This window comes from Cricetulus griseus, chromosome 2 (genome assembly GCF_003668045.3).
Source record: "Cricetulus griseus strain 17A/GY chromosome 2, alternate assembly CriGri-PICRH-1.0, whole genome shotgun sequence".
Taxonomy (NCBI): domain Eukaryota; kingdom Metazoa; phylum Chordata; class Mammalia; order Rodentia; family Cricetidae; genus Cricetulus; species Cricetulus griseus.
Genome location: NC_048595.1, coordinates 72844216 through 72857023, shown reverse-complemented (window position 1 = coordinate 72857023; position 12808 = coordinate 72844216). Strand labels below are relative to the sequence as shown.

Below are 12808 nucleotides of genomic sequence, written 5' to 3'. Positions count from 1 at the left end.
CTGTGAGTGTTCAGAAAGATGACTTTCCATTTAGTTGTATAATTTTGATATTTAGAAAAATACAAGGACATATTTTAATCACTAGATGGATTTGTCCCACGAGGACTGTAAACACCAAAAACTACTTTGTTTCTTTTACTCAGACTAATATCAAAAAATAACAAATTTCTGCTCTATCTAAGGCTAACTGCATGAAATTAACTCATTTTAACCTCAGAGCAAGTTCAAATTAGACTAGCTTTTCAGTTTTGCACAAGGTTGGAGTCACAGGTGTCTAGCCAAGGTTACTACACAAAACACCCTAAGAAAAGCATGCCAATTATTGATTGCCAAGTCTACCTGATAAAAAGATCTATGCCTCAAAGCTTATATTATTGGGCACGTGCCTTCTGCCCTCTGGTCACAATCTTACTCCTGAAACCTTGAAACTCTGCATTGCCATAGTAAAGCCCTTATTGCTCACCCAGAAGAATGTGCTTTTCTCCAATGAGATGCAACTCTTACAATTTCCTTATTATCATTCAAGCCTCCTGGAAAAAAAAAAGATCTGGGAGGAATTAATAGGACAGGAGAATTAAAATAGAAACAAAAGAATAAAGAGACTTTGCTCATAACATCATGGTGTATGAAAGGTTTTGTTTACCCTCAGATACTCTAAGAAGAAACAAGTTCCTTTTGCTTGCTGTAGCATCCTGTCTGAGCCCTGAAGAGAGTCTATGGGCTGGACCCCAAAGGCTCTCATGGTGTCAAAAGCCCATGCCATGTCAAGTCTCTCTCTCTGCCTATAACTTGTGGATAAGATGTAATCTCTCAGCTACTGCTTCCTGGTTGTTTGCTGACTGCTCCCTGCCATGATGGTCATGTACTCACCCTCTGTAAGCAAGTTTCCTATTATGCCTTCTTTTGTAAGTTGCCTTGGTCATTGTGTCCCTGCACAACAATACAACAGTAACTAAGATAGCATGTGTCACCACATTTGGCCTAAAACAGTTTTTAATGTCTTAGAACAATGTCCCATCAATCTCTCAAATTTTAAAATTTCTATTTGTAGATCACAAAGCATCCCTAAAGTAGTCCATAAATGTCAGCAACTAAAAAAAAACAAAGATTTTTTGTTTTATTTTATATTTATGATGTGTGTATTGTCTGTCTGTCTGTCTGTCTGCCTGTTTGTCTGTGTGCCTGCTGCCAAAGGAGACGAGAGGAGGGCAGTGGATTGCCTGCAACTGGAGTTACAGAGAGAAGTAAGCTACTGTTTAGGTACTAGGAGCCAATTCTAGGTCCTTTGCCAGAGCAGCAGACAATCTTTATCACTGAGGCATCTCTCCGATCCCTTCAGCAACATTATTAAAGTATGTTCTTCCCTTTTGGTTTCTCATGGTTCTCAAACTGAATTTCACACATTGCTAATGAGAGTCAGGTTATTCCAATGCCTTTCACTGCACATCTCAAAATATTCCAGAATGACAATAGGTTTGGGCAAAGAGCCACATTCCACATCCAGGTTCTGTGACTGAGATCATACCTTGGTCCATGCAAGTTGTGTTATATTAGGCAAGTCACTGAAGTATTTCTTGGCTCAGTTTTCTCATAAAACTGAGTGAGTGAATAATAGAAACCATGTAGAGCAAGGAGTCAGAGCCACTGTAGCTTTGTATATTGTGGGTCCCCACATGGTACTGAATATGAAATGTTTTCTCAGCTATAAATATTGTGAAGAAAATTAAATCACCTGTAATAAAAAAAAAACAGAACACCAATGCAAGATATTGCTGTGTATCCCACTGATTCCATTTTTGGGTTTTCTTGTGATTGAAAGTGTACATGTGTTTGTGTGTGTGTGTGAGAGAGAGAGAGAGAGAGGGGGGGGAGAGAGGGAGGGAGGGAGAGGGAGAGAGAGACACACACACACACACACACAGAGGTCTCACTCTAGTGGTTTGAATGTCAAATGCCCCCTGTAGGCTGATGTGTTTAAATGTTTTCTTCCCAGATGATGGTGCTATTTATAGAGTTTGTGAAACCTTTAGTGTTTGGGGCTTCACTGGAGGAAGTGGACTTCTGTGGTTTGAGTTTGAGTTGGTCTTGCCCTTTGGATCTTTGCTTTTGTTTTTCCAAGCTGGGCTTTTTTTTTTCCTTCTATTTCCCTATCTGCCTGGATGTGCACAAGCAGTCTCAAGTTCATTACCATGCCTTTCCTGCTAGAATGGACTGTATCCTACAGGACCATGAATAAAAATAAGGCTTTCCTACTTTACGTTGCTTCTTGTCACTTACTTGGTCACAACCACCAGAAAATCACTAATCTGCTCACCTAGTAAAATCTCTTGCTTGCTGAGGTTGTAATTAAAAAATATTGGAAACCCTTATGCCCATGTCCACAGTGACCAAATCCATTGCTGTAAACCCATTCTGGGAATGGAATTGGAATGGGTATGAGCTCTGGCTGTAACTTAAATGCACTTCTTTTCTAGAGGGAGACGAAAGGGCAGTTTCTTATTGAACACATCTGCAACTACTACAGCTTGCTGGAGAAGGACTACTTTGGAATCCGCTATGTGGACCCAGAGAAGCAAAGGGTAAGAGCCAATATTGACCTCCAAACTATGAGGTTAGGAGGGAGGTCCAGAATGTCAGGCACTGTGGGATCGTTTCAAGAACCCTTATGGTACCTTTGTCTTCATAAATTATTTGCACGAGAAATAAAATAGCTGATGGATGTGTGACTGGAAGGCTGCCTGACTGGAAGGAACAGGAAGATAATAAGGCCCTTCAGAAAGCTGGTTTCACATGAAGAGACGTAGAAATGCTCCTATGCTCTTTTAATTTAGACTTTGCAAACCTCCTCAGAGTATTTGCATATAATCTAATTGTGAAGATTACACACTTGCATGTGCCGTAAGAACCTATTGGCAGAGGTGGGGGATGGATTTGGCAGAGAGGGGTTTCCTTATGAAGTGATGGAAATGTTTGAAGTCTGATATAAGTATTGCTTGTCCAATACAGTCAATAACAATGAAATATATATTTTTTAAAAATTTTTTTTTCATTTCACACTATTTTCAAGAGACTATCAGGTGAGATGGTGAGTCTCTATGTGGAAGCAGGAAAGAGAAGCTTGCATGTTGCTCATCAACAACACACGGTTTTACAGAGGCATTGGAATCCACGAACTGCTTCCCTTCACACACAGTGGCATTGCATGAACAGGGGCTTGACTGCCAAAAACTGGGGACATAGTGGGAGATGACAAATAGCTACAGGAGGCATTAGAATAGTGCAGGGATTGTGTGTGTGTGTGTGTGCGTGTGTGTGTATAATCAAAAAAGCTATCAGTTTGACAGAGATTGAGGAGACAAGAAACATGGGAAGGGTATGGAGGGAGTAAAGGGAAGATGGGTAGTGATGTAATTGTATTTTATTTAAAAATAGGATTAATCTACTTGTTTCTAATACATGTATATCACTATCAAAAATAATCCCAAATTTCAGATAGAAGGATGAAAAAGGTATATCAAGGAAATGGAACTAGAAAGGAAGAATCAGTTGTTGTTCTGGTACCTGAAAAAGATAGATTTCATATTAAAATTAGTAAAAGACATAAAGATTGTCTTCTTCATCGGGATGAAGAGAACAATCTGCATTGCAGATTGCAATTCTAAACATAGATGCCCTACACACATCTCTCAGAAGAGAATCGAGAAAATGTTACACAGGAGGGAGATGTAGTCCCTGAGTGAGGAATTCGATGAGTAAAAAAAAAATCAACATAGAGTATAACCTGGGTAGAACCAGAGAGACAAAGCAATAGATCTACCAAGGAGATGTGCATTCAGGTCAGTGATTTCATTTTCTCCTATCTCCCTCCAGCCTTCTCTCTTTTCTCTCACCCCACAGCTATTCAGTATCTGCCACTGTTTTTATTTTCTTATGTCTCCAACCAGATCGTCTCCCCCAAAACTAGTTGTTTATTTTTAGTTTTTTTTTTTTTTTTAGTGGTTAAGACAGGGTTTATCTGTGTAACAGTCCTGACTGCACTGAAACTCACTTTGTAGACCAGGCTGTCCTCAAACTCACTGTAATCCTCCTGCCTCAGTCTCATTGATGGTAAGGCATTGTGGAATAATATTTTAAAGCCACCATATTAAATCTACCATTTTTCTCAGGTAATGAGGAGAAATAATTTATTCAAAAAGGAATAAATTTTTGTGCAAGTAGATGAATTTCATAACTAATTTATATTATTATGTTTCATATGTTCATTGTAATAGATCTCCCTCTATTTGGGATATTTGTTTATACTATGTAAAGATGTGTCATTGTGTTTGGTTTAATAAAGAGCTGAATGTCCAATAGCTAAGTAGGAAAGAATAGGCAGGGCTTCTGGAGAAAGAGAAGACCTCAGGATGAATCTAGACACACAAGAGATTTGCCAGTGAGACACTGAAGAAGTAGAATGTAAGACACAGAGGACAGAGGAGAGGTAACTGAGCCATGTGACAGAATGTAGACTAAAATATATGGGTTAACTGGTGCTAGGATAACCCCCAAGAATCCAAAAGGAGCACCCCAACTAAGACTCCTAGCAATAGTGGAGAGGATGCCTGAACTGGCCTACACTTGTAAACAGATTGATGAATACCCAAACTATCATCATAGAGCTCTCATCCAGCAATTGATGGAACCAGATTCAGAGATCCACAACCAAAAACCAGGCTGAATTCCAGGAATTCAGGTGAAGAGAGGGAGGAGGGAACATATGTGCAAGGGAGGTCAAGATCATAATGGAGAAATCTACAGAGACAGCTGAACCAAGCTCGTTGAAACTCACGGACTCTAGACCTACAACTGTGGAAACTCCAGAGGACTGAACTAGGCCTTCCATATATGAGAGACAGTTGTAAAGCTTGGACTATCTGAGGGGCCCCTAGCAGTAGGACCATGATTCAAACCTGGTATATGAGCTAGCTTGTTGGAGCCCATTCCCAATGGTAGGATGCCATGCTCAGTCTTAATGCATGGAGAGGGGCCCGGCCATGCCTCAACCTATTGTACCAAACTATGTTGACTCTTCTTGGGAGCCCTTACCCGTGAGGAGTAGATGGGGAATAGGCTAGGGGAGAGGTGAGGGAGGGTGGAAGGAGGTGAGGGGTAGTGGGAGGGAGAACTGTGGTTGGAATGTAAAATGAAATAAAAAATAAACTTGGGAAAAATAAAAATAAAGGAAAGCACAATATTAATCATGGTACACAAACACACACACACACACACACACACACAAAGAAAAAATGGGTTAATTTAAGTTACAAGAACTAGTTGGTAAAAAGCCTAAGCTAAGGCCAAGCTTTCATAATTAATAGTCTCTGTATCATTATTTGTGAGCTGGTGAACCAAAGGAAAGTCTGACTACAGTACCCTCCACCCTCTTCTCCAAATCTACACAAGGAAGGCAGTGATATTCATTAGAGCTAAAGCATACCCTAGCCACCATCCCGACCAAAGAATTAGGCTACTATTCTGTAGGTGATTGGTTTATATTCTGGGGTACTTGATATTAGTACCTCTTCTTAATGTAAGTAAACAAAGCCCTGAGCTTTTTATGTAGGAAGTCAGATAATGAGCCTATTGCTGCCTTATTAATAATGGGGAAAAAATCTTGTCTGTATCAGAACCATTTACTTTTCCTACAAGCACCTTCAGGAGGACACAGAATAGAATAAGCTATTGGGATGCTGGCAGGAAGCCAGATGGTATTATGCCCCACCACCTGCTCCTGCTATTGAAAGGCTGCTTCCTGCTGGTCTCCTCAGGATAATTGCTTCTCACATGCTCATCACTGAGGATAGGAACCAAAGATTTAGGACAGCCCTGAACACCACAGGATTTACTGCAAGCAGAAGTCCCTGCTTATGGATTTACCTGCTTAATGATTTTTAATTTGTTTTTTAAGATCAGCAGCGTCAGATATCACTATTTCAGAAGCTGGAGAGATCACTCGGTGGTTTACAATGCTTGTTGCTCTTGAAGAGGACGTGAGTTTGATTTGCAACCCCCTCATTGAGTAGCTCATACTTGTCCTTATCTGCAGCTTGAGGTCATCCTATGCCCTCCTGCTGCCCCTGCAGATACTTGAACTCACATAAACACACACAAAGACATATATACATACACATAATTTAAAAATAAAAAGTGTTTTAAAAATTACAACTTCTTGTGTGACTTATGGGATATGTACAGATGACTTCTCCTAAGGAGAGGTCTTAGTCACTGGAGTCACATAGCACAGAGCCCTGTCATCACCTCTTTAAAGCTGGATATGTTATTTAGAGGTCCAGGTGTAGCTCAGTGAATTAACTAACATTGCCACATATGAGGATATTATAGCAATACTTCAGCAGACAGAAGAACTTGGAGTTTAACCATAATTGTTGCACATGATGGGCAGTCTATCTACATCTGAAGCCCTCCTGAGAGGGGAAAGGACGAACATACTGTGATGTCATTGATGTTACAGGAAGGGGGGCAAATACACAAATGAGTTATTCTGGTTGAAACAGAACACAATTATAGGAATAAGGGATGTAGGCAGGAAATGTAATTTTAACCCAGTTGGAGTCATAAAAAAACAAAATAGCCAAAATAGGGGATTTTTTCTCACTTTGTTGGAGAAGAACCTGGAGAGGAATCAATTAAAGACATGAAGTTTACACAATATCATTGGATAAAAAAAGAAGCAGTTGGAGGTTTACAGCAGCCACGAACATTAAGATCTCACTAGGAACATGGACTCGGAGGTTTTGAAATAGCTTTCAAGTCATATTTTAAGTCAAGCTTGGAAGAGGTTGCCATTGCTATGGATGCACCGCTTGAAGAAATACAAACAGTGCAGTCATGCAGTGGCCACTTCAAGGGGGCTTTTGTTCTGAGCTTAAATCAGGAGATTATTTTCAAAATTGAACTGTAATTGCTTTATATGAATGAAGCATGACAAGGAGCTAATCACTGTTAGTTATCCTGCTATGTAACCAGCTTCCTTATAACTAATTGACTTAGAAATCCAATGTTAGCTTTATGTATCATAGGATATATACAAGCTTGAGGATTGAGCAGGGGTAAATTGGGCAGGTGTTCAGCAGGTGACTGGTGTGATCTGAGAAAAAAAATCTAATGAACTTTTTCACCTTCATCTTCACAGGTTTTAGTGCTTTGGTTCAGGGAAGGGGTGGAAAGTGTAGGGGAACAGTTTCTGTCAATTTAGTTTCAGGATATATGAAGTCATGAAATGGCTAGGTAGATCTCCATATATAGTCCACATTTGGATAGGGCCAATCACCAAATGAGCTGTATAGAAACTGAGAAGCTCCAGTGTGAACATATTAAGTTGGGAAAGTCTATTTAGTGCAGCTAAAGCAGTAAGACTGTAAATGTTTGAAAATTTGAGTCAAAAGCTAAATAACAAGTTTGAACCTCAGATATAATTGTTTGTAGCCAATAAAAAATTTTATTTCTTCAAACCCTACAATTTGATTGTAGAGTTATGGAGGAGAATCTGAAAGTTAAGGAACACTCATATTTTAAGATATGACCTAGAAAAAGAAACGAGAAAGACCCAAATAGAGCAGACAGAAAAAAATGAGGGAGACAAGGTTAGCTCTAGATTTAGCATAGAGAAGACTTGATGGTTTCAAGGGCTATGACTTGAAAATTTACCATGTAACAGTAGAAAGACTGTCCATGTTAGTTGCCTCTTGAACAGACTTGACAGATTCATTATCATTTTATCCCTCTGTTTCTTCATCTTAGGACAAATTGTACCTACATTTTTAATTGAATCATACATATCATCCATCTCATATAATTGATTTGATATGCCATGGTTTAAAGACTATAATAGAGCCATGAGGATATCTGACCTTATAACTAAGTTCAATACTAATGCTATTGAATTTATACAGCATGATATCTAATGTCATGCACTGATAAAATCATAAGCTAGAATGAATTCCACAAGTTCCCTTATAATGAGAGCCTTTGGGCTCCAGCCGCAAGACTCTCTTCGGGGGACACATTGAATGTAATGGCAAGCAAAAGGGATTTTTTTTTTTGCAAGAGAATTGAGGAAATAAAGTGTTCAGCAATAGTACACCAGCCATGAATTCACATTTTAGATTAGCAGATTTTTCTTTATGCCTTAAGGAATACCAGGTTTTAGTTATAAAATAGAATTTCTTCTTTTTAAAACTAAAATGCCATAAATTCTAGGTAGCAAATGAATTTAGAAAAAGTATCCAAGCCTTATATCTAATTTCCAAGAACATTGCATAATGGTGTTATAGTCTTATACCTCTAGATCTCTAGTAAAAATAGAAGTTGCTGACATGCTTCAGTGTTGATTTTATTGGCTACCTCTTAACTCTAATGGAAAGAACAAGCAAAGAAAAGAAACAAAAGAAGAAAATGGAGAGGCAAAGGGCTGAAAGCTGCCTGGCAAATGCACAAATAATGTCCTTATGTAGAGGAGAATGAAAAGTTATACAGGAAGAGGAAAGGGATCAATAACAAATGAATTTACTGAAAGCTACCATTGTACCAGCCAAGGAGAAAGATTGTGACCCTGAGTGCTGAGCTGAGCTGCACACCTTCATGCAGAGTAGAAATTACATGAAATTCACTTTCATTCCCCAAGGAGAGCTTAGTTTTCTGGGTTTTTTTATTTCTAATTATTCATATAATGTACTAATACATAGAAAAATAATTAAGTTGTAATATCTCAGATAAATGAAACACAAAATGCTGAAATTCTAAATTCCATTAGCCAACACCCCTAAATTTGTCCCCATCACCCATACTGCGTACTCTCCTACTGGTGTCACTGCTGTATTGCTTCTAAACATTAAATAGTTTTAGATGACTATATTTGTTTTTTTAAATATATTATAGTATTTTTTAGTTTTTATTTTCAAAACAAATCATGTTAATTATGATATTCAAATTTTTTCTAACGTTTCCCCAGTGTATGATTCACTTACTATCTTTATCATTATTCCATTATTGCCTGTAGGATGAAGAATGTTCCATATAATAAGTAAGAGTCAAATCTAATGACTACAATAACTAACAGCATAGTTGCACCTTGGAACATTTTGTACATAAGTTTTAAGAAAAATATATTTTCATTTAATTCTAAAATAAGCACAATTACTCCATAATGGCAGGTTTATACTTCTTGGGTACTCTTAGGATCCTACGAAACATCAAGTTCCTTGTGTGTTCCTTGACTAATTTTGGATATTATCTTCCTTTTATCACAACATGAAAACTAAATTTGCAAAAGAAAATGACATCAAAAGCAGTCATGCACAAGCTTGAACTATGAACTCTCCAGAACAGTGGCTGTGGTATTGATAGATGTTTGCTATAGCTATAATCCCCTGGGTTGCTAACTGCCACTACAGTTATAAATTTTGCAGTTTACTTTTTCATCCTACATTGTGTCTAAAAGTTTTATATATGTTACACATAAAACTTTATCTCATATAAAACACTCATTTTTAATAATCCAGAATATTACCAAACTACAGTTTATTTACTTATTTTCCTTTAATGTTACTTGTAAGAGTTTACTATTTCATATACAATTGCAATGAAAATCTTTGCTTTGCATTCCTTTGTTTGCAAACATGAATTACAGAATAAAGAAATTGCTTGGCCACTGTTTTAACTACTATTAACAGATTAAATTTAGACCTTTTTGAAAACTTGGTTCCCTATAATCCTTTGAAACATGATTTTTTAAAAACCTTTTAAGAGATTTATTTACTTATTATGTATACAGTGTTCTACCTGCGTGTATGCCTACAGGCCAGAGGAGAGCACCAGATCTGAATACAGATGATTGTGAGCCATCATGTGGTTGCTGGGAATTGAACTCAGGACCTCTGGAAGAACAGTCAGTGCTCTTAACCTCTGAGCCAACTCTCCAGCCCCTGAAACATGATTTTTACTAGATTGTTTTTCCTAGGTCTCTCTGCCTTGTGATTATCCCCTGGAGAAATAATAGTTGCCCTAAAAAAAAAAAAGTAACTATTAGTCCCACTGTAGAAGTAAAGGAGATACACAGCCCCTAAAAGGAAAGAAAATAGGAACTGATAAGAAACTGTGAGGTGTATTTCTTAGAACAATGAAGAAACTAGCTCATTTAGAATAAATAATTTATTTAGGGCACAGATGGTAAGTACCTTGAAGGCATTCCTTAAATATTTCCTATCCCTTTCCTTGGCAGACATAGCCAATCCCAAATGACATTTATTCTCTTTGAGCCTTCATCCAATACTAGAACCATCTTCACAGTACATGATAGGTAACAGATACATTGATTCCCTGAATCAGAGTGATTTTAGAGAAATGGGTTCAAACTGAGCAAAGGATGGGTAAGCACTTCAAAGGATGCTAAGCAAGGAGAACCTGAAAATGTTATTTACATTTCCGGCTAGCAAAATGACTAGCCAGTATCTTCATAAAACAATAATATGTGTGGGTCCCTGATTGTTCTTACTTTTTTTCCTGAGCATAATTTTAAATTAACCTGTTTATTTCTTCCAAAGTGATTTAATTACAATGAGATCTGCTTATTATTCAGCTCCGTGAAACCCACTGAAAGATAGGGCATATTAACTAAATTATTCATACCAAATAAAAACAATTGCAACAGCAACAAAACTCTGTGGATTTTAAACTGCAGCTGTGAGACCGGTATTTATTATCTTTATAATAGCTTAAAGTCTTTGAAATATCCTAATGTTGATGCAAGGTCAATTTTCACTTTGTGTTTGTGGAATCTGAGATGAAGAGAATACTTTTACATGAGGTTCTGTAGATGCTTAATGATAAGATGAATTATCTGTCTGATTTTTTTATTATAGTATGGTAAGTATGTTTTTAAAAACAGCCTGATATAATTTTGGCCAAAAGGAAAGAAACTTGTTCTTTAGAAGATGAAGGGCCTAGACCATCACCCAGCCCCCTGCTTTGGTAGCCATGTCAGGATGAAGAAAAGATCCAGTAAAGACATAGGCCCCTGACTCAGCAACATGTGCTGAGCTCCCAACCTTGCCCTCCATGTGGTAAGGAACCAATCAGAAGTTAGCTGGAAGGCTCTGCATGTGCTTTACCAAGAATAGTGGGATGCAGAGCATAGCAACCACCCTGGGATAGCCTCTAGGCATAGCAACCTTCTGCAGCTGCAGTTGATAAATCAACACAGGACAGGTTGTCCAAGTCCAGAGGTGCACCAATCCTGAGACTGTTACTAATCAACTAACAGACCCCCCCATATACTCCCCTTGCTCAGCCCCCATTATATTCCCTGCCCCACTGCTGTTCGAGGTCCCTGCCTGCTTCACCTGCTGTGTCACAGGGACTGGGGAACCAAGTTAACTCATAAAATTAAAGACTCTTTGCTTTTGCATCAGATCGGGTGTCTTGGTGATTTGGGGGTTCAGAGTCTGGGCAAAACAAAGAAGCTTACCTATGCATGCTTTTGTGGTGATTTTTTCCATAATATTGAAGCAGTTAAGAGTCCCCTTACTGCTTGTGAAGACTTTAAGATTAGATTGGAAACTCCTGATTTGGCCATTCAGTTTTTCAGTTCCTGGGAAATTAAAAAATATTCATCAAAGGAAATATTGCTTTGTCATGCAAACTCATCAGTGGGAGGCTGCATAGGAGCTAAATTCTCTGGAATTCCATTATGGTTTAGCTAGGTAACCATAGCCAAATCTTTTCAGATTAAGAGCCACAGACTTAGGATTGGCAAATGTGAATAAGCTATACTATATAAGAAGCAAATTTCGAAGTGTACCTGGTATTCAGCAAGAAATAGATGCATGTTAACTTTTATTTAATTTCATGAGCATGAATGAGAAAGAGTGTATAGCCAGTTGAAGTTTTTCTTACAACTAGCTGCAACTACATTCAGGTATTTGGATCTGGATTTAGCTCTAACCTTTTAGAGCAAGGGTCTTTTAAAGGCAAAATCTTCATCCTGGTAGCTCGCTTAGCAGCTGCAGAGGAGGTTTTGAACAATCAAGCAGATAAACAGGAACTAAGAAAAACAGCTGAAGGGAGAGATTTGCAGAAACAGGCAGGTTAACAGAGCTAAGATAATTTAGCAAGAGCGCCTTGACCTTAGGTTTGTAGAATGGAGTTAGGTAGTTTTCCATGAGATTCTTCATCAAGAAGATCAGATTCAGGTTAAACATTGCATCTAGAATGCAAGATGCACTTCAAAAAGGGAGGTAGAGTGAAGTATAAAACTCTGCTCTTTCCCTTTTCCTTTCTACTATGGAGCAATCATGTGCACATAAAATAGACTTCCCTGAATTCATGATGTTGACACAGAAACACAACTCTCACCACAAAGGGGATAAGAGATAGTTTATTTTGGAACCAAATATAAATGACCATGACCCAAGAGTATAGATTTAGCTTACTCAAATCCTGTGTTCCAACAACAAAGCAATTTCATTAAGTATTTATAATAACAGAGCAAAGAACGTCATAAACCAAAACACTTTTCAATACTTTGATGGAAACATCAGAGAGGTTGGATTAGAGCAACTCTACACATATATCCTTCCTGACAGTATTCTTAGTCCTTTGACTGGTGGAAAATGGGGTTTTGCTAAGCTAAAGCATTCATAAGTTTTTTACCTATTAGTCACAGGATGTTAGATCAAACAAAGAAATGGGAATGGGATCACCATTTAGAATGTTAAAGATGGCCTTCTGTAAATTTTATTTAGCCTCT

At 38.0% G+C, this 12808-nt stretch overlaps 1 protein-coding gene across 1 annotated transcript in view; it reads left to right on the top strand.

Annotated features, from left to right (window-relative positions):
* Frmd3 (FERM domain containing 3) overlaps positions 1-12808 on the top strand; it is a 145832-nt gene that overhangs the window by 58365 nt on the left and 74659 nt on the right. Inside the window, exon 2 of the mRNA XM_027400230.2 lies at positions 2475-2579. Within this exon, the coding sequence (XP_027256031.1) occupies positions 2475-2579 (105 nt within the window). The remainder of the gene's footprint in view (positions 1-2474; positions 2580-12808) is intronic.